Source organism: Glycine max, chromosome 7 (genome assembly GCF_000004515.6).
Source record: "Glycine max cultivar Williams 82 chromosome 7, Glycine_max_v4.0, whole genome shotgun sequence".
NCBI classification, from domain to species: Eukaryota; Viridiplantae; Streptophyta; class Magnoliopsida; order Fabales; family Fabaceae; genus Glycine; species Glycine max.
Window position 1 is genome coordinate 5,701,902 of NC_038243.2, and position 24,393 is coordinate 5,726,294.

Sequence of the window (24,393 nt, forward strand, 5' to 3'; positions counted from 1 at the left end):
GAAGAGAGGCAATAGATAAATGCCTGTATTTGGTATATATTTTCAAAGCAAGTGATGATTTATCACAGGGTTTGTTATACAGTTTCACTGTGCCAATAATTGGTTTTCGCTACTTCATTTTCAAAGTGATCTCAATGCTTTGCAGTGATTGAAGGAGGAAGGATCCTATAACATTTTTCCTTTTCACTGCTTTCGTTAAAGATTTCTTCAGAGCTTCTGGTTGCTTTTCTTGCCTTCATCGTGGTGATCAGGTAAGCAGTAATTAATTAAAGCACTCATGAAAACTTGATCGATCCTTCGTATTTGAAGTTGAGGTTTGTCATTTATCACTGTGTGCTAGTCATCTTGGTCATATATATGCTCATCTACAGGAAACATATTAGACACAAAGCATGATTAATTTATCTATAAACTGAAACTTTTGCTGCTTAGCTGATACTAGGATTTTCGAGTTACAAATTTTGAATTCATCAATTTTAAAAGTTAACATATATAGATAAATTAAACGTTCATATATATATATATATATATCAAATTGATGAATAATGCTAATTTTATTACTGCGGTTATACGAAAATTAAGAAAAGTTTATATTAAGTATCCAGTTGGTTCTTGGAGGATCTTAAAGGGAACTATTTCCCAGGTAATGGCGTAAATATACCATTTTGGAGGCATCCCGTTTCTGTTCTGGTTGAAGAAATGACGTTATCGTAAGCTTGTAACAATTTTAAGCAAAAGCTTTTATTGTAAGAAATTATATTATTGTAAAAAAAAAAAAATTGGTAATAGATACATGCTTTATGCAGGTGAATACTAACCCAGCATTTGCACATGAGTATATATGTTTTTAGACTTTAATTAAAATACACTAATATAATACTACAAATATTTTTATATTATCATATAATTATATATTAATATGTATGAAAAGTTTATTGAATTCCATAATATAATTACTTTTATAACATATCAACGATCGATAATTTCTAAATAAATATTTTAAAATTCAACAGTATTCAATTACATATATGATAATTAATAATTAGATAATAATAAGGGTGTTTACCGTACAATTTTAAAAGTAATTTAAACCAAATATAAATATTATATGTAATTTGATTTGGTTTGATATAAATATAATATCAAATTTCAATCAAACCAAATTAATCATTTGTGACTTACTTTGAATAAGTTTTTATGTTTTTTTATATTTGAGAATTTATCTTTATATGTTTTTTTTAAAATATGTTAATTTAACTAAAAAAAATTGACGCTACCAGTAAGTGGGTGTCTATTATAAAAATTAACTATCAGAAAATCTATTCTATGGCTATGCCAAACTCAAACGGCTATAATTAGTTTTATTTAGTTTGATATTACATAAAATGTATAAAGGAGCTATTATTTGGAGAATAATCAATACGCCCTTGCCTTTTTACTTCATTGACGTAATGATTAGGTCAAAAGGTTTTTATTATGGGAAAAATGCCAAAATCATTGCTTCAAAGTATGAAAATATTGATTTGATTTAGCATTTAGCAATGAAACAAATTAATGGGTTGCAAAACTTCAATAATATTAATATTAATAGCTATGACTGCTAAACAATTTAGTTTGGTTTTGCACCACCATGGCAAACTGAAACGAAAAACAAATTTAATATATATATATATATATATATATATATATATATATATATATATAGATTTTGTTCAATTTTTAACTTTTTAGTGATTTTTTATTTGTTTTGATTTGAACATCCTAGATGATATCATAAAATAAATTACAATGTCAAAATATTTCAATTAAATTCTTTAATATATGTTTAAGTTTTATGTATGTGTACACATGTATTCACAATATTTATTAACTAGTTAAAAAGAATATAAAATTTGAAAAAAATAGTCATGGACATAAGCTGAATTGATTGATTTTTCATGAAATTATAATTATTTAAGTACTTTCACGTTCCAGATACTTGTATACGAACAAGTAGTATTTTAACATTCACTCTTGCCCCATCTGATAAATAGGTGTAAAATGTATATTTGATGTCGTCTCAGTGATGAACAAACCGGTCCCTGCCCCGGTGGCCCGTCTTATGTTGTAAATTTATCTAAAGGTAAGATTAATTTTGTCATTATTATTTTTATTTTTAAGAATAAGTTCCATTCATATTTCTGGAGTTTGTACTTATTACATTCAATTTTATTTCATTTTTTTTATCATATACAAGACTCTCTTATTTTTTACATATCATTCATTATACTATAACCTCCTAACCCACTAACATGATCAAAGATAACGGGAAAAAAAGAAAGAAGTAACGATTTAGGAGCGGCGCCATCACGTCCTCAACCCTCGATAAATATGGCAATGTCGTACTTGATAAAATAGTTGTCAAGTTACATCACATTGTCGCAGGAGGTGAAATAGAGGATGTCAAGCTGGGTGACCACATGCAAGAGTTGTAATAGAGGTTGTTGACCTCGACATACATATTTATATGATATCATACATGAAAATACGGAATTATTAAAATAATTTTATTCAACAAACATAAAGAAACTCGCGTGGGTAAAATGTTTATATTTGCGTTAATCACCAAATTAAAAATTTATCAAATAAAAATATGAAAACATCTCTGACCCAAAAATAAAATCATCCATTTTTTTTACAAAAGGAAACAAGTTAAGCAACGGAATAACATAAAATAACTTGTTCAAAATATTATGCACATAATGCAAAAATCAATGTCACAATGTCTCATCCTGTCAGAGTATTATGTTTCAGCATTCTCTAACATGAGGTTTTCCATAGTTATCCATCTAATCATCTACTCTCATAAACACAAAGTTCAAGATCATCACAAGATCCAAACACAAATGATACACACACTGGAAGTGAGTTATCACATTCCTAATTAATAGAGAGAAATAGAAAAATATAAACATGAATATCACATTCCACCACTTATCGTATAACATCACATCTCACACTTATCACATCATTTAAGTACTCAAGAATTAAAACACGATATCACTCAACCAATCAATATCGATCAATACACAAGCGTTATGCAACAAATATACTAAGACTTAATCCTATATGCAATGTAATTTCATGTTAGTGAAAAACCTCGTTGGATGCCCAAGAGTACGTGACAAGACAAACCACACACTAGCAAGTCAAGTCACTCTCACTTGGTAAAATCATAAGAAGATCAATCAGGATCACTTTGTTTTACGAGAATGCTCCAACCATATGGGATTAACATAGACATCAAAGAATATTCAAACCGAGTGTATTTACCCCCAAGACCTACACTCCGAAGAGTCTATCAGGTTTTTTTTCTTCTGATTCAGGTTCAACCTAGAAAACATTTTAGCACGCAGACTCTATTTATGAATTGTATAAAACTCATGACTCCTCAATTGTTCTCAAAATAATTTTAATTCGTCGCCCCTCAAAGTTATTAAACTCGTCAGGTTCCCACAATGAATCTCATCACAATATTCGTCTCACATTAACCCGTCACCCTTAAAGGGTATTACAGTCGTGTGATTGTATGGTTCATAGTTCACAACTCAATACACACAACATCTCAATATACATGTGTGATCTAACAATTTAACACATACTTAACTTGTCACTTACACATAGTTTCTCACACTTCCATAATTCCAAAACAACATGTTATCATGCCTCATGCATTATATACGTGTCACACAATAACAATATTAATATGTTATGTTCATATGATTAAACCCCTAAAATAATTTCACATAATCATATCAAAATCAAAGGAATCAAAATCATAGGTGAAAAACATGAAAACACCAAGAGTACTCAATTTTATCAACTAATTCACATTAGGGCATCAATTGACCCATCAAACACAATAATCTTGTAATTATAATCATAAAGGAAGAATCACAATACAGTAAATATCTCAAAATAAATCTCAATTTAATCCTCTAAGGATCCTTATACATGTTTATTCTAACCCCAATTATGATAAACACATCTCTTACCTCTAAGCGGGCACACATATGTAATTTGATAGTGATAACGACATTTCTAATTGTTCTGCTAAGGTTTTCCGTACCTGGGATACTTTTCTCACCCCAGACATTATTTTGCAAGTCCAAACAATGTAGATGAACGAAAATGAGTTCCAAACCTAGTGTTTAAATTTCATGATGATCTAGCAGTTAACGAGTTCGAGATAATAATTTTAATGAGATAGATTATGGTGTATGGGGAAAAAGCTACTTGTGAGGGACATTTCTTTCACCAGAGACATTATTTCTCAAATTCCAATGGTTGGAATGAGCAAAAATGAGTTTTGAACTAGTTGTTCAAACTTTAAGATGATTCAACAGTCTAGGATCATAGTTTTACTGACAGGTTTGAGTGTATGCAAGAAAAAGAGAAGATTTAGGGAGATGAGGAAGGGAAAAAAAATTGAGAGAAAGAGAGAGCGTAGAGACGTATTGTAAATGTAAAACTGATCTAATATGTCTCTGTTTATAGTTAGAGTACTCTTAGCCTATTATTTATTATATTTTTTATTTTATAAAAAAGCTTTATTTTACTTCCTATCAAACGAATAAATAAAATCTCATTTTTATTTTCTAAGAATATATATTTATTTTATTTACCTTAAAATAATTATTTTAATTAATAAAAATATTTCTTCATATCTATTTAATTACAAAAATCTCATTATTTTCTTAAAATTCTTTTTATTTTTAAATAAAATTATTTTTAATTTATTTTATGAAAAAAATAAAATGTTAAAAGAGCACTAGTCGTTGATGAGGTTGCCGCGATATTGGAAGAGATGACATCGGAGGAGGCGATAATAGTCAAGTTGTTGTGATTGGTGAAAGCGACAGAGTTGACAAGGAAGGTGAGGAGTGAGTTGATGATATTTTCGTAAGTAAACCCGACGTGAACTTGGGCTGAGAGGAGTCCTGCACACGAGTGATAGGAGATCTTAGGACATTTCATAAAAAAAAATAAAAATAACAGGGTTAGTAACGATGATTATTTAAGGAGAGACAAAAGATATATAATTTTAGGAAGGGGTGTAAGTGCAATTAACGCAAACCTAACTTTAGGGAGAGAGTGTAATTTGCTTTATTTTTAATTATGAAAACATGTTATGCCGAACTATGCCAACGAAAAGCTGAGCAAAAATTAAACATTTTTATTGCATATTTTTAGTGAAATTTTTTAAGTCGAGACTTAATTTCAAATAACGTGAAATTTTTTATTTTTGTATAAATATAATGCTTTAACCATTTTCTTTTAATTATGATTGTAGGTTTTTTAATACAAACTACACGTGTACCCCGTGTGACTCACGGGGATAAATGTTTCTTATTTTTGTAATATTTATTAAGTTTTTAGTTTATCATTATGTGTAACTTTTTTTGTATTTATTTTTTTCAAATATTATTATTCTACAATTTAAGATTTTAAATTATTATTATATGTTACAAAAGTAATATTTTTCATTCTTAAAATTATAGTATTAATTGACTACTATTTTATATTTTTTGTTTTAGTGTTTTTTAAATATATCTATATTTATTTAAAAATTAGCATATTAATATATATATATATATATATATATATATATATATATATATATATATATACACACACACATATATTTATATTATAAATATCAAACAAATTTTTATTTTATTTTAAATATCCTTGTGATATTTTAAATATTATTATAGCATTTTTTTATGATGAAAAGGACTGTGCACGTGTAAAATAATTTTAAATATCCAGGAATGCTTTGCTGCCATCTTGCCTATGAGATAATTAATTAGTGATTTGATTTCAATCTTACTACCATCATTTCTCCTGTGTCCTTTATCCATTATTTCAAATGTCTTGATATATATTGAACACAAGGCATAAGATGTCTTTCTTGTTAAGTATAATCATTTATTTTTCTATACCCATGTAGACATCTAAATATAAATGATCGAGTTCAATATCTCATATTACTCTATATGTGTGGTCATACATATTACACATCTCTCCTTCGCTTTGTCTCTTTGTAATTATCACTGTCATAATTAATATTGTGACTCTCCTTAGTTGTAGGATTGACATTTTAAATCACAATTAATTGATAGAATTCTACATTAATTTGAACTATCTCCTTTATGATTCCCTTTCGAAATATTTCTCCACATAACTCTTACCATGATATTGGCATTGACCATTAATGGTAATTGGTAACTTTAGTTTTCCCACTATTAGCATTGCTTTTGTTACTCGACATTCCATCGTCCCCTTAAGCCGCACTTCCACTTTCCACACTTGATATGTTGTTCCATAGCCACCAGCCACCATCGATTCCCTCTTTCCTCCTTTGCTTCACCCACAATTAAGCATATTATTCCACTACTTACCTTTTTTTTCAACAATGTCTCACAGGATTTATCATTGTGACCAAGAATGCCACAAACGAAAGAAAATGTACCTAAACGCTCATACTTGAAAGTCACCATTCGCCACTTCCTTCCTGACTTATGTAACTTGATCTCTTTTTTCAAAGATTTAAGGACATCAATATTCACTCGGATTCTCATGTATGTTCTCCACCCTCTTGAATTATTACTAGCATCATACTCCATGAATTCTCCAATATAACTCCCTAGGTACTAACCTAAAATCGGAGTTATAAACCCAGCTAGAATGTGGTGGGCTTGAAGCCCAAAAGGAATATGATATAACTGTATCTGACTAGGGACATCTTCAAGTTGAATTCTTCCCATAAATTCAATGTCCCCTTGACAAAACTCTCTCCATATCCAATTAATTGTGATAAAATTGGAACATAAAGGTTCTTTGAATCACTTCCTTGATTGAGACTCCTTACACATCCCCCATTCTATCCTTCATTCTATGGCCGCAAATTGACTTCTATGTAAGAAAACGACCAACGATACATAGGAATACATCATTGCTTATTGGTTGTTTCCTTATCTTCATCAACATGTAAATTCTTGAAGAGGGATGAGGAACCTTTAAATGTGACTAAGTCCACACTAGTTGATAAAAAAAGAAACTAAGCCTTCATTGTCATCCTGCAACGAAGATAGACGCCCCACATCCCTTATCTCCCTACCACTCAATTTTCGAAAGGCTCGTCTCATTAGAAAAGATACTCTTTTTTTTTTGTGATACTAATTTCCCAAGGACTAGAAAAAGGTCAAAAACTAGGTCATCTCTCAGAGGAGAGAAATAATTATGTATAGTAAAAGTTATAATATCAACTATTTATTCTATAATTAATAATTATTATCAAACTATTTTATGCTATAAAGTGCACTCTCAAATTTTAAAAGAGTCAAATCTTAAATCTTATACTTATATGGGCAAGATTGGGTAAATCAAGACAACCAATGGTGGCTGTCCTTTGTTTGTTTTCTTCTGAGTTTATACTCTTCTTAAAATTAGGAGTATTAAAAGTTTTAAATGCGTGTTTTTAATCCTTTATGAATTTTAATTATCTTTAAAATGTTTTTTAATTAAATTAATTTTAAATCAATTTTTTATTTTTATATATACATCTAATGAAACAATTAATTTTATCTTTTAGATTTATCTACCAAAAAAATTAGTTTAAAAAGAGCTCTAAAACTAAGAAATGAAAAATAGCAAATATCTTTTAATTCCTTTATTTTTAGGACAGTTATTTTGAACTGTCTTTTTTAATTATAGAGTACTTGCAATGATACTTGTGATATTTATTGATAATATCATCATTTTCTTAAGTAGTTGTTGACTGATCTGTTTCTACCTTGGTTTTCTTGGGAGACAGATCTAGTCGTACTTAGTAAAAGATAATCAAGCACAAAGTATGAATTATTTGAACAAAGTAGGGGAAAAAGCATTTGGTTGCGTGTTGGACCTGGGTATTCGGCATGTGGCTTACATCTTCAGTTACGGGAAGAAAGTTGATGAACTAAACAATAGTATTAAGGATCTTGGGCATGCAAAAGAGAGGGTAGATCATCTACGTGATGAAGCTAAGAAGAATCTACACAACATTGAAGGTCAGGTTACAGAATGGTTTCGGAAAGTAGAAGAATGTAAGACTGAAGTGGAGGAGTTTGGGAACGATGAAGGCCACAGAAAGACACGGTTGCTCCATGATTTATTTCCTTACTTGTGGAATAGATACAGGCTAGGCAAACAAGCAGTGGAGATGACAGAGGATGTCAAGAACTTAATAGATGAGTGCTCCAAGTTTAAAGAAGTTGCCTACAGGGAGAACATAACATCTAATGATGTCACTTTGTCTAATGCTGGCTATGTAGAATTTGGTTCTAGAAAATCTATATTGGAAGGCGTAATGGCGCAACTTGAAGATTCCACTGTCAGAATGATTGGACTGCATGGGCCTGGTGGTGTGGGTAAGAGCACTTTAATCAAAGACATTGCGAAGAAATCTCTAGACAAGAAGCTGTTTGATGTGGTAGTTAAACTAGAAATAACAGCCAATCCCAATCTACAAAAAATCCAGGAAGAAATTGCTTACGTGTTAGGATTGAGATTGGAAGGGGAAGGTGAGAATGTGAGAGCTGATTGTCTACGAAGGAGGTTAAAGCAAGAGAAGGAGAGCATCCTTGTAATCTTGGATGACCTTTGGGACAGATTAGACTTGAATAAGTTGGGGGTTCCACTTGATGGTGATGTTGATCATAATGATTTAAGCAAGAAGACACTTGATGGTGATGTTGATCATAATGATTTAAGCAAGAAGACAAGCAAGGCTAAAATGGGTCCCAAAGAGGCGAATAAAGAAAAATCTCTTGGTGATTGTAAGGGCTGCAAAATTTTGCTAACTTCAAGGGATAAAAACGTATTAACCGATAAAATGGAAGTTAAGTCAACTTTCTGTGTAGAGGAATTAGATGACGATGATGCTCTGAGATTGTTTCAGAAGGAGGCTAGAATACAGGGTGAAATGTCCAAGTGGAAACAAGAAATTGTTAAGAAGTACTGTGCAGGGTTACCTATGGCAATAGTTACAGTTGGAAGGGCATTAAGAGACAAGAGCGACTCAGAGTGGGAAAAACTTAAAAATCAAGACCTGGTGGGAGTTCAGAATTCTATGGAGATTTCTGTAAAAATGAGTTATGACCGTCTAGAAAATGAGGAGCTCAAGTCCATTTTCTTTCTTTGTGCTCAAATGGGTCATCAACCCCTAATTATGGACTTGGTGAAGTATTGCTTTGGTTTGGGAATACTTGAGGGGGTCTACTCACTTGGGGAAGCTCGGAGCAGAATATCTACATTAATCCAAAAGCTGAAAAACTCAGGTTTGGTGTTGGATGGAAGTTCTAGTATTCATTTCAATATGCATGATCTGGTTCGAGATGCTGCTTTATCTATAGCACAGAAGGAGCAAAATGTATTTACTTTGAGAAATGCCAAACTTGATGATTGGCCTCAACTCGAGAGGTGCACTTCTATTTCTATATGCAACAGTGATATCATTGATGAGCTTCCAGAAGAAATAAATTGTCCTCAACTTAAATTTTTCCAAATTGACAGCGATGATCCATCCTTAAAAATACCTGACAGTTTTTTTAAAGGAATGAAAAAGCTCAAAGTATTAATGTTGACTGGTATTCAACTATCAAGATTACCATCTTCAATTGAAAGCCTATCAGACCTCAGATTGCTTTGTTTGGAGCGATGCACTTTAGATCACAACTTATCCATCATAGGGAAGCTGAAAAAATTAAGAATTCTCAGTTTTTCTGGATCTCGAATTGAAAATTTGCCAGCTAAGTTAAAGGACTTGGATAAACTACAATTACTAGACATCAGCAATTGTTCAATGGTCAAGATGATTCCGCCTAATCTTATATCAAAATTGACTTTGTTGGAAGAGCTGTATGTTAGAAAGAGCTTCATCGAAGTGTTGGAGGAAGGAGAAAGAAACCATAGTCAAATTTCATTTCTTTCTGAACTAAAGCATTTGCATCAATTGCAAGTGGTGGATTTAAGCATTCCATGTGCTGAAGCTTTTCCCGATGAATTGTTCTTTGACAACTTAACTGATTACAAGATTGAGATTGGGAACTTCAAAACACTTTCAGTTGGAGATTTCAGGATGCCTAATAAGTATGAAAAGTTCAAATCTTTGGCATTGAAGCTGAAGGATGACACTGACAATATTCACTCTCAGAAAGGAATAAAGTTGTTGTTTAAAAGAGTTGAAAATTTGTTGTTGGGAGAGCTGAATGGTGTTCAAGATGTTATTAATGAGTTGAATTTGGATGGATTTCCATATCTGAAACACTTATCCATCGTAAACAACCCTAGCATCAAATGCATCATCAACTCAAAGGATTTGTTTTATCCCCAGGATGTTTTTCCCAAGTTGGAATCTCTATGCCTCCACAAACTAAGAAAGATAGAGATGATATACTTTAGTTCAGGTACAAAGATGATATTTACAGATTGCTCATTCACCAACTTGAAAACCATCAAGGTCGAGATGTGTGACCAATTGAAGAATCTTTTCTCCTCTTGCATGGTTAAATTGCTTGTGAGTCTTGAAACAATTGGTGTTTCCCATTGTTTTTCTTTAGAAGAGATGGTTAAAATACCTGACAATTCTGATAAGATTGAGTTTCTTAAGTTGAAGTCTTTGTCACTTCAATCATTATCATCATTCACTAGTTTTTATACCACAGTAGAGGGGTCTTCCACAAACAGGAATCACATACAAATTACTGTTATAGAGACGGAGCATAGTGAGATGGCTCCTCCTCTTTTTGGTGAACTGGTATGATAGTGCATATTTTTCCTTTAAATTTTTTAATTAGTTTGTGACTAATTATTTTTTAGTTGTAAATATGTTAATTGTGTATGTGCTTGCAGGTTGAAATACCAAACTTAGAGAACTTGAATTTAATCTCAATGAACAAGATCCAGAAGATATGGAGTGACCAGCCCCCGTCAAATTTCTGCTTTCAAGACTTAATAAAATTAGTTGTGAAAGATTGTCATAATTTGAGATATTTGTGTTCATTGTCCGTTGCTAGCAGTTTGAGGAAACTGAAAGGCCTCTTTGTAAGCAACTGTAAAATGATGGAAAAGATTTTTAGCACAGAAGGAAATAGTGCAGACAAGGTGTGTATAGGTGTAAATAAGTAAATTTTTATAGTTGACTGAATGTTATGCATTTCTATTTAGTTTCGTTACCAAATAATGGCTTGTTGTCATCAAAGTGCAGGTTTGCATCTTTCCTAAGTTGGAGGAAATCCACCTCGACCAAATGATTGAGTTAACAGACATATGGCAAGCTGAAGTGAGTGTTGATTCCTTTTCTAGTCTCACTTCTGTGTACATTTTTCGTTGCGATAAACTAAACAAAATTTTTCCAAGTCACATGGAAGGATGGTTTGCGAGTTTGAACAGCTTGAAGGTTCATTATTGTGAGTCAGTGGAAGTGATTTTTGAAATCAAAGATTCTCTGCAAGTAGATGCATCTGGTGGGATAGACACAAATTTGCAGGTTGTTGATGTATGCAATCTCCCAAAGTTGGAGCATGTGTGGAGCAGGGATCCAGGAGGAATTCTTAACTTCAAAAATCTGCAGAGTATAGAAGTGTCTGGTTGTAATAGACTGAGGAATGTATTTCTAGCTTCTGTGGCCAAAGATGTTCCAAAGCTTGAATACATGTCGGTACAAAGTTATGGAATTGTGGAAATTGTTGCCTGTGAAGATGGATCCGAAAAAAACACTGAACAATTAGTGTTTCCTGAACTAACCTACATGACCTTATATAACCTATCAAGCATCCAACATTTCTACAGGGGGAGACATCCTATAGAGTGTCCAAAATTGAAGAAGTTGGAAGTAAACAAATGCAACAAGGAGCTAAAAACATTCCAAACAAGAGAATGCAGCAATGAAGAAGATGAAGTAGTTTTGTCAGCTGAAAATGTAAGTCATATTGTGAGACATAAAGGAAAAACAAAATGCAGAGTGATATTGTAAGAAGTGTGGCATACTTAAAAAAGATATAACCCTGCTAAATATAATATGGATAGAACTTTTAGAATTGATTATTAATAGTTTAACGTCTGTGATCCCCCAATCCCTCTTTGTTTAAATCATCTAATCCAAATTCCTCATTGTGGCTTACAAATTTTTTAGAATTTAGAATTCAAGGGAATTTTTGATTAATTATTATAATTTAATTTACCGTGGTACTATAAAGTACTGTTAAGAGCATTTTTTAGTCTTGATGGGACCCGAGAGTAACCAATATGCAGGCAAGGAGTAAAATAAGTGAAGAGAGAGAAATGCAATATATTTTGCTATGTAAGTGTATGTAAATGCTCTTACAATAAAGTAGCTTCCTTCTTCATAGTGTACTATTTACTTTTGTTTTATTTTTCTGTAGATATTCCCCAACTTGGAGTATTTGGATATTGACTTTGACGAAGCACAGGAGTGGTTATTGAGCAACACTGTGAAGCATCGAATGCACAATTTAAAAGAGCTTAGGTTGTGCTATGTTAATGATGGTGAACGTCTCTGTCAGATTCTGTACAGAATGCCAAATCTAGAAAAGTTATATTTGTTTAACTCTGAACATTTGCTTAAAGAGTCATCGGAGTCACGTTTGGGAACCGTAATACAGCTGAAAGAATTGGTTTTGTGGTCTTCGAAGATAAAGGATATAGGATTTGAACGAGAACCAGTTCTACAGAGACTAGAGCTTTTGAGCTTACATTGGTGCCACAAATTGAGGAATTTGGCTCCTCCCTCGGTATCATTGGCTTACTTGACAAATTTGGAAGTAAGGAATTGTGGTAGATTAAGGAATTTAATGGCATCCTCAACGGCAAAAAGCTTGGTTCAACTTAAGTCCATGAAGATAAGCGAATGCGATGAATTAGAGGAAATAGTAAGCAATGAGGGAAATGAAGAAGAAGAGCAAATAGTGTTTGGCAAATTGATTACTATAGAACTTGAGTACCTACTGAATCTGAAAAGTTTTTGCAGTTACAATAACTGTGAATTCAAATTCCCGTCATTGGAAATATTGATTGTGAGAGAATGCCGAATGATGCAAACATTCACGGAGGGTGGTGCAAGAGCACCAAAGTTACAAAATATAGGTGGTGGTGTTGAAAAAGGTAAAGAGGAAGCCATGTGGCAGTGGGAAGGAGACTTGAATGCCACCATACAAAAAGGTTTCTACCAGGAGGTACTTACATTTATTTTATCAGTTCAAGTTTGTTAAATTTCTTTAAGATATAAATATGTTAGCTTAAAAAAATCAGCATTTATATAAATTTATTAATCATTTTTGTTTGAAAAACTTCATTCATGAAATTTAAAATGATACGAATTTGACTGCTTCATGTACCCAGCGTAGTCATAAAGAAAACCTTCCCTCATCTTACAACTTTTCTTTTTAATCCAAATAAATAAACTTCAATTCATATTGATTGTGATCCATGAATTTTTTGTTAACACTTTTAGTCTTTCTAGACATTTTTGCTCATTATTAATCCTTTGTTTATGTTATATTTAAGATTAATTTTGAGCAACAAAATAAATGACTAAAAATGGACAAACACATTTAGAGGGAAACTTTAATGAATGCTTGAAAATTGTCAAAAAAAATTGAGGAAACAAAAATTATAATATAAAAAAGATGAAAAGTTAAAAACTTAATTAAAAACACTAACATGTTGATTTGTGATAACAAGTTAACAAATTTATCCATATAATTTGCGGTCATCTATATATTTATAAAATAAAAGTCTCATAAGAGGTTATTATAACTTATAATAAGGTTAATTTTGTAGTTAGGAAGAAGGATTTCAAGGAAAAAGGATGAAAGAGGTTTTGAGTTAGAATACTATCACTAATATTCTAATAAAAAAACTACCCGCTAATATTAATTGATAAAAAAAATCTCATGAAAATAATGTCTTATATATTGATGAATAAGGATAAAATGTATTTTTTTTGTTAAAATATGAAATCACGTGAAAATAAAATGACATTTTTACACCTAAGAGTAAATAATAAAATATTTCTTAAACTAAATCATCCATAATTTCATCATTGATAAAAAAAAATTATGTTATTTACTTATATTTTTTTTGTTTAACCTTTTGTGCAGCTATCCATAATTAGTATTTTAGCACATGGCAGAAAATAAATATTTATTTATACAACAAGAATTTTTAATTTATAATAAATAAATATTTTATGTATATAAATTATATTATAATTAAATTTGCTAATATATTATTTTTAACATATAAATTACATTTTAAATTTATGTTAGGATGTATTATTATTTTAAATAATTGATGTTTTCTTTGAAAAATATTTAAATTAAAGTTAGAAACAAGGATGCCGTCAAGTTTTCTTAAGCCAATTATCTTAGTTTTGTTTCTCTCTAATGGAAGGAAGGTGTTTTAATGGTCCCCTTGATGATGAAACTTGGAATGTAATTTTATAATAAACAACGGACATAATTGCTCCCTCCATATTAATATCTGTTTGCCACACAACTCAGTCTCATCATTCTTTGGCGTTGGCTTCTTCATCTTATACTAAGATAGCAAGAGTTGATGGATTCATTTTTTATTATTAATTATTAATTATATAAAAATTTATTTATATTTATTATCCATTTGACTAGTGAGTTTTAAGATATTAGGTGTTTTTCATTAAAATATAATAAATATATTTTTAATTAATATGATAATCTTAAACTAAAAAAAATATTATATTTATTATTAAGAATTTTTCATTGAAAGTTTAAAATAATGTTAACAACTAAGAATTCTCACTTGAATTAATTTAATGATATCATTCACACGTGAATTATATATATATATATATATATATATATATATATATATATATATATATATATAATTTAATAAATAAGATTAATTATTTTTCTTCAATAAAGATGATTATGTATACATTAATATATCCTGATTATTATTATCCTATTTTATAATAATCTTATGATAAAAAAATAAATTAGACTAAAATTATAAAAAAAAATTGATTATTATTATTATTTCTATCATATAACATGTGTTTAATTTTAATCCAGACCTATCAAGTTAACAATTTAATAAAAAATAAATAATAATATTTTTTACCAAAATTGATAATATGATATATATATATATATATATATATATATAATTCTACATTTTTACTTATGGTTTATCTAAAAATAATAAAATAAATATATGATCTTATAGTTTATATTGTAAATAGATTTCTTTATTAATTAATAATATTTTTTATAATATAGAGCTGTTTCTTTTCATTTGTTAAACCCATGTTTGTTTGAATTTTTATTCAGAATTGTTATAATTTTGAGAGAGAAAAATATGATTATTTTCTTTAAGTTCATTAAAAAATCCATAGATTTTTTTCCCTGTATCCTCACACAAATATTTTGTATATAAAAAAAAACAAACTAAATGTTTCAGGTTCATTTTTTTCACACAAAAAAATGGAAATGAAATTTTTAATTTTTCAGACAAAAGTAAAAAAAAAATTATACTATATAAAAAATATTTTGGTTCCTCCAATATTTTTTTTTCTCAAAGTTCCGCCACTGATTTCATGCGTCTCTATGTCTAATATCAAGTTCCTCTCTTTTTCTTTGTCTTTTTATTAACTAAATTCAGTATTAATACAGTAACTGATTTATGACTAATCTATCTATTTGTTATGATGTAATCGCCAGCTATGAAACTGACATATTAGCCTTTTGTATGCAATATCCTATTTTGCATGCACAGCTTTTGGACTCTACACGTGCTTCTAAAAGTCTCAGAGTCAGCCCACGACTACAAGAGATATGGCTTGACTCACGGCGGATCCCAAAGTCGTGCTTCAGTAAGTTGAAGTATTTGACTGTGGACGGATGCCAACTTTTAACAGATGTTGTCATACCCTTCTCTTTACTTCCTTTCTTAACTAATTTGGAACAATTACATGTCCGAAAGTGTGGTTCTGTGAAAAGCATATTTGACGTGAAAACAGCTATGGGATTGGGAGCAGCAGCCTTCCCTAGACCTCTCCCTTTTTCCCTCAAGAAATTGACTTTAGAGAGGCTGCCAAAACTGGAGAATATCTGGAATGAAGATCCTCATGGAATTCTAAGCGTGCAACATCTACAACTTGTTATTGTTGAGAAATGTAAATGCCTTACAAGTGTGTTTCCGGCATCAGTAGCCAAAGATCTTGAAAAACTAGTTGTCAAAGACTGTGAGGGATTGATGGAAATTGTTGCAGAGGATAATGCAGATCCAAGAGGAGCAAATCTAGACCTTATGTTCCCGTGTCCCTGTGTGAGGTCATTGAAACTACAAGGTTTGCCCAAGTTCAAGTATTTTTACTACGGCTCACTGCAGTGTGACATGTTCCAGACACCTACCGAGGATGGAAAGGTACTATTGTCTTACTACTTTGTCCTTACCGCAGAATCTGATGCCTGCTTATTATATATAATTGCACTACTTTTATAAGAATTGAATTATCACCATTAGTTTCTATACTTCATTTTTATTGTTCAACATGAGTGATATGAACATGCTCTTAAAATTAAAATGTGAAAATTTCACGTATATTGCTATATATATGCCGTGTTCTATCTTCTATGCCTATTAACTCCCATTTTTCATGTTTTACATAAATAAGTAAAAGAATACACTTAAGGGTACATGTTACATTCATGATACAACAATGACATTTTAGGTTATTAATACACACGATTACATAGAATCTTACACACGCTATTTTACTTTATCAAATATTATGTATGGATACGATGGTTCTCAAATCGTTATAAACAATCTCCCTACCATCTAAAGGATCGAATTTTTCATCATTTTCTTCTCCGTTGGAACAACTACAACCTCCCTAAAGGTCTCCTTTATCACTTTTTCCATCTAAAACTTTAAACTACAAATAAATAAATTTGTTTAGGCTCATACCGCATCAAAATCCCTTTATTAATAACTAGCCTGGTTCATCTCTTTTTCCTTTTTGGTTTAGTGAACTTTTTTTCTTCTTTGCATTGACTTGTTTGAACCTATTTTATTGTAATAGTTAATTTGTAACTAATTATCGGATATCTTTTATCATGAAATTAGAGTTCGTTTTTCATTGTAAATAAAAGAGCTGGATCTATAACTGCCCTAACCTTCTTTTGCTTGGTTATCGGTTTCTCTTGGTAGCTTACATCCAACTTGCAATGCCTGTCACTGGGTGAAAAAGGACTGGAGATGATCAAGCGTGGAGAATTTCAGAGAAACTTCTTGCACAAGCTACAAGTTCTTACTGTGGGCTTTCATATAGGGTCCGATGAATTTCCATATGAAATTCTACAACTGGCGCCCAATATAGAGAAGCTTGTGGTGTGTGATGGTTCCTTCAAGGAGATTTTCTGCTTTGATAGTCTTAATGTGGATGAGGCTGGACTCCTATTACAGCTCAAAGTCTTATGCTTGGACTCCCTTCCAGAGCTTGTTTCCATTGGGTTAGAGAACTCTTGGATTCAGCCCTTACTGGGAAATCTAGAAACCTTGGAAGTAATAGGTTGTTCTAGTCTAAAAGACTTGGTACCATCTACAGTGTCTTTCTCCAATCTGACATATTTGCAAGTAGAAAGATGCAACAACCTGCGTCATTTGTTCGCATCCTCAACAGCAAGAAGTTTGGGTCAACTCAAAAGAATGGAGATAAAAAGGTGTGATTCAATTGAAGAGATAGTCTCTAAGGAGGGGGATGAATCACATGAGAATGAAATAATATTTCCGCAACTCAATTGTTTGAAACTTGAAGAATTACGAAAGCTGAGAAGCTTCTATAAAGGAAGTTTATTAAGTTTCCCATCATTGGAGGAATTGTCAGTAATGGAGTGCGCGTGGATGGAAACATTATGTCCTGGTACCCTAAAAGCAGACAAGTTGGTTCAACTTCAACTTGACAGGTACTTATATGAACGTGAGGAGTCATCAGATGCTATCAAATTGGAAAATGACCTGAACTCTACCATGCGGGAGGCATTTAGGGAAAAGGTATGTTTTCAATTATTTTGATTAAATATGATTGATATTGGTGTATGTTGTTCTTATAATGCAAAATATACACCGTTAGGTTAATTAGATTCATCCTCAAAATAACTTTGGCCTCATCCAATAATTTATCTTTGGATTCTCAGCGTCGTCCAATTTTTCGGAAAACCAAAAAACTCACAGAAACAACATTTATGTGCCAATCTAATTTGGCTCATATTAATTTTTTACGTTAAACTCATAATAATTTAATCTATTTTCTATGTACTTTATCAATGCTACTTAACTTATATATATTAATAATACTGATATAAAATGAATCCGAACTCTTTCAAGCCACTGCAGAAATGATTTGAAAATTATTTAATTTTTATTTTATTAGTAAACCATTTAATTTTATTTACATTAATCCTATTGAATAAAAGAAACTATCAATCTTTTATAATCCACTCTTATATATACATTCAAAATATTTATCTTTTAGCAATTTTAACTATATAAAAAAATTATCTTCTAGGATTAAGATACTAATTATATTTAAAATCTAGATTAGGGTAGTTAAAATGTTAGCTGTCCTTTTTTTTAATTTTCTTTAACTTTTTGTTATTTCTTCATTTATATATTAAAATAGATTAAATAGATATTAAAAAAAATTAGAGTGACTTGAAGAAGTTTAGATTCATTATTATTATTATTATTAATTACTAGTACAAATAAAAGTTAAGTAGTATAAGTAAGGTATGTAAAAAATAAATAATTAAAATATTAATGAGTTTAGCTTACTAAAAAAGTAAGAGATTCTTTTTTGAGCATAAGGTAAGAGATTAATATAAGTCAAATAATCTTATTTATCAACTTAATTGTATGATGTGACTGCAAGATCAATCTAATGGTATATATTGTGTTGGAGAGAAAAATATGTTGGAGAGCATCTTAATCCTATGTTTTGACTGAGATTAAATATATTGTATTTGTTAGTAATTATTGTATATATGAATTTTTTATAAGGAAGAGTCATTGAATTTGTGTATTTTTCTTATAAATAACTCCCTGAGAGACCAATAAATATGTTAAATTGTTTTTTAATTTTTCTAAATAAGGTAAAAAAAAAAATACTCCACTATCTAGCTTTAGTCATGCGTATGTTTTGTCGAATGATTAATTTTGAATTTTGAAAAATAATCTACTCTCTTTCTGATATAAATATCTAGAAACTTTTTTATAAGGACAACAAAGGCATATAAAAAATATTTTGAAAAATACTTTCATTGTGTGTATTTCATGATAAATTTAAAAAGAATGTACTAGAATCAACTAGTTGAAAACTGTTATGTCAGACACATTGATCCAGAAAACAACAAACACTTCTTGAATTTTATAATAATTATAACATTAATCATTACATCGATAACTTAAATAATTTTACATTAACTATTCTTATTTATTATTATTATTATAACAGACAAGCCTTTTAAAAAAATAATAACAATATACAAGATTGGTTTTATTTTATACTATGCTCTTTTTATATAATGGTTTTATACAAGATTGTCAAAGTAACTCGCTTCCAGATTTCACCAAGCAATGGGTGGATGGAAGAATAAAGATGTGGCAACAACCCATCAAATATTTAAAATGTAATATAAATAAAACACGAAATCAAATAATTAATAATTTACTATATTCTCCATATCAGTTGAAATCAAACATCAAGATTGATCTCTCTCCAAGTACTAACATTAATAAGCTATCTCAAGAAACCATACAACATTCACCAACCTGTTAATTAGCATAGTGTCCCCTTTCCCCGCATTACTCTTTCATCATCTTGTCATAATTTTATTTTTTGTCAGTATAAGTATACTAACGAATCAAATGACGTGAACCTAGAAAGAGAGATGACGTTCTCAAATTCTCAGCCACAAACAACCATCTCTCTTTGGAAAAGGATAGTAAACTAAATATAACTGAGGAAAGAAAAAACAAACCTCGAACCACTCTATAAGCCTCCCTCTTGTATTCCTCCTGTTCATTGGCGTCAAAAACAGAAGCGTTGAAATTGATTACAGTTGGCCATCATTTGGGCAATTTCCTTTGGAACGGAACCACCTTATTCTTCGCAGAGCGCTTCACGGAGTCCCGAACTGGCACTGACAACGGATTCGTGTCACTTCTCTAACCCCACGCAACAACCACCTCTTTTCCGCCGAGACTTCGGTCCCTCCGCACCACAACAGGCTTATGGCTAGATGTGTTACGACGCCAAGACGAAAACCTAGAAATCAATTAAGCCAAAATCGTGAAAACAGAAAAGGCGAGGAAGGTCAAAGCCGCCGAAGTTCCGAGGAAATGCAAGGTGGAAGGGCGACACGAAACGACAAACCTCCAGTTGTGGTCGAGAGTGACCAAGGTTTGCAAATCTCGGTAAGTGTCTTTGCCAGAAGATAGGAACCGTCAAAGTTCAGTTTGGAAAGCGGTTAAGGGAGTGAGGTCGATAAGAGCTTTGGTTCAAATGAGGAGGTGGAGGTGGTGGTGGGAAGAGATAATTTGTTGTGACGTCTGCGGCTTCGACTGCGGCGGCAGAAGGAGGAGCACACGACGGTGAGACGGCAATGGTGACGGCATGGGGATGGCGGAGCGAACTGGGGGGGAAGGTGTTGACAGAGAACCCCACGATCTTGTTCCTTAGCCTCTTCGATGGTCATGGGCACTTCTAGCTTTGTGAGGGAAGAGTGAACGAGAATGAGAATCTCTCAGTTTTTTTTTTAATGGATCTAGGGTTGTCCAAGCTCTTGTCCAATTAAAACGTGCCACGCCAGCAACAAAAAGTGGAAACTCAATGTTTTTAAAGACGGTTTTAAAAAAACGATTTAATTTTAGAAGATGGTTTTGAAAAAATGATACAGTAAAGTATATTTAAAGTCATTTCTAAAGAAATTGCCTTTAAAAAGTTACAACTATTTAAAAAATGTCGCCGCTTTGCTTACTACATTGACCTTTGTATAACCGACTTAAAATCAATATCATAAAATACTTTTTTTCTAGTAGTATAATTGTTTTATACTATAATTTTAAACTAATCAACTTCAAAACATATATACATGAAAAGTTGCAAGCGGATGGGGATGGGGATAGGGTCTGCTCACCTCTAGATCCGCAGTGGATAATAGCCTAACTTTTTGTTATGTGATAAAAAAAACATTAATTAAATTATAAAGTGAAGATAAAATTTACATCCTTGTCGTTAATTTAGTCTCATTCAAAAGTGAAGCATTCTCATGTCATGGACAAGCCTAAATGTTAATGATTGACATACAAAGCAAATCAATGTAACGCTCTGGTGGAATTATTACAAAATAATTCTTATTCTACAAGGCAATGTATCATTGGACTGCATTTACGTTTGTTTTAATCAATACCAGAACTCAGATTCTCTTACCTGCCAAATTATAATTTTTTTACTGAGTTAACAGTTGATACAAATTTAGATGTTACGAAAATTAAATGAAATTCTAAATCCGAATTTTCGTAAATAATTCTTTTCATAATTTTATTTAGGATACGTGTAAATAGTATGAATGTTTTTTTTGTTTTTTTATAAAACAAATCCATTTTATATATGTATCCTTCTTTTTCCCCCTCGGTAAGGTATATACAGTAGGATATTTGCCAATAATTTTACAAAAATAGGTAAAAGTAAAAAAAATATTTTCGTATAAGGTGTAAGTAATTTTTTGAGCGAATTAGGATATTTTCTTATCTAAAGCTACAGAATTAATTCCCCAAAATATTAAGATTCATTTTAAGTAGTTGATATATCTTAATAGATAATTATTCATACACATAAAAATTCATGAATAAGTTTATTTAACATTCATGTTAGATGATATAGTATGAAAATTATTGACATGTCATAGGTTTTTTTTTATATCAATTATAATTATAATTGATGTAGAAAGTGACTTTTACATCAATTACAAACCTAATCAATGAAAAAAGTGATTTTTTTAAAATAATTAGATTACATGTATGACCCATGTAAAAAATACATGGGATATAACTAGGATAAAAAAAAAATCACTCTTGTAAATAATTTTGCAGGCAGGATTTTGGTTAGAGAGCATCCACGGTTAAGGGAAATCTGAAATATAATCATAAATATGTTACTTTTTTAATTTATTATTTTTAAAATAATTACTCTTTAAAAACTGAGAGCACATTTGTTATTTCGTGCGATTCGTGATGCATTTCTTCGTACAGAATAATAGCAATCTTTTATTTATTCTTTTACGTGTGCAGTTATGGACGTCTGCACGTTGGAAATCAAATATTGACCTCAAAGATAGCCCAGTACAAGAGATATGGCTTAGGCTTCACTCACTGCATATCCCCCCACACTTCCGCTTCATTTGGTTAAACACCTTGATTGTGGACGGCTGCCATTTTTTATCAGATGCGGTCTTACCTTTCTGTTTACTTCCTTTATTACCTAAATTGAAAACATTGCAAGTTCGAAACTGTGATTTTGTGAAAATCATATTTGATGTGACAACTATGGGACCACTCCCTTTTGCCTTGAAGACATTGATTTTAGAGCGGCTGCCAAATCTGGAGAATGTTTGGAATTCAAATGTTGAGCTTACGTTCCCCGATGTGAAGTCATTGGCACTATGTGATCTGCCAAAGTTAAAGTATGACATGTTGAAGCCATTTACACATCTAGAACCACATCCTCTAAATCAAGTCTGTATTCAAAAGGTATCATTACTACTTCTATATATATGAACTAAATTTCCATCATTAGTGTTCTTTACTACTTCTGTATATATGAACTAAATTGTCATCATTAGTGTTCTTTACTACTTCTATATGAACAAATTGCCATCCTGTTAAAATTAAAATGTTGTGAACCTTTCCCATATATATGCTATGTTGAGTCTTCTATCGATCTTCTACGCATATTTGCTTCCATTTTTTTTATGATTTATCCACATAAGTCAGATAATAGAGCTACTATTAAATATTGATCATGATGAATTTATAATGGAACATGTTGCATTCATGATGTGAAACAGCATTTGAGGTACGATCCCTACTCTCATTATTTTCTTCTACAACCTTCCTAATAATCTCATTTATCACTTTTCCCGTCTCAAAAATATTAAACTCGAAATAAATTTGTTTGGACACATATCGACATACGGTATCAATATCCTTTCCCCACCTTATAAATAGCTAGCCTAGTTCGTCTTTTTTTTCTTTTAGCATGAAAGTTCATTATTTCAATTATATAATAAAGAGCTGGATCTATAACTGCCCTAACCTGCTTTGTTGGTTTCTCTTCGTAGCTTACACCCAACATAGAGCACCTGATACTCGGTGAACATGAACTGAACATGATTTTGAGTGGAGAATTCCAGGGAAACCACTTAAACAAGTTAAAAGTTCTTACTCTGTCGTTTGAATACGACGAATTTCTACAACGGGTGCCCAATATAGAGAAGCTTGAGGTGTGTGATGGTTTCTTCAAAGAGATTTTCTGCTTTGATAGCCTTAATGTGGATGAGGATGGATTGGTTTCACAGCTGAAAGTGATATGCTGGGACTCCCTTCCAGAGCTTGTTTCCATTGGGTCAGAGAACTCTGGGATTGTGCCCTTTCTCAGAAATCTAGAAACATTGCAAGTAATCAGCTGTTTGAGTTCAATAAATCTGGTACCATGCACAGTGTCTTTCTCCAATCTGACATATTTGCTAGTACAAAATTGCAAGAGTCTGCTATATTTGTTCACATCCTCAACAGCAAGAAGTTTGGGTCAACTCAAAACAATGGAGATAAGTTGGTGTGATTCAATTGAAGAGATAGTGTCTTCAGCAGAGGAAGGGGATGAATCAGATGAGAATGAGATAATATTTCAGCAGCTCAATTGTTTGAAACTTGACGGATTAGGAAAGCTGAGAAGGTTCTACAAAGGGAGTTTAAGTTTCCCGTCCTTGGAGGAATTCACAGTAATCGGTTGCGAGAGAATGGAAAGTTTGTGTGCAGGTACAGTCAAAACAGACAAGCTGTTAGAAGTGAATATTAATTGGGGCGGAGATGTTATCCCATTGGAAACTAATCTCAACTCTGCCATGCAAAACCGATAGCCATTTCTGTCTTTTTAATCAACATTATTATAATTGTTGTTATCATACACTGTGTCAGAAATTTGGATGGAAATAACTTTTTCTGAGGAGAATGACTTTGCCTAAA

The 24,393-nt window shown here is 31.3% G+C and overlaps 1 protein-coding gene across 1 annotated transcript; it reads left to right on the forward strand.

The window, feature by feature from the left end:
• LOC100782848 (uncharacterized) lies at positions 1-24,393 on the forward strand. Its single transcript, XM_006583211.3, has 10 exons — positions 1-251; positions 2,034-2,122; positions 7,859-10,840; positions 10,936-11,187; positions 11,291-12,004; positions 12,468-13,277; positions 15,862-16,512; positions 17,302-18,144; positions 22,441-22,899; positions 23,490-24,393. Exons 3-10 carry the CDS (start codon positions 7,898-7,900, stop codon positions 24,285-24,287), a joined length of 7,470 nt encoding a protein of 2,489 aa, XP_006583274.2. The 5' UTR covers positions 1-251; positions 2,034-2,122; positions 7,859-7,897; the 3' UTR covers positions 24,288-24,393.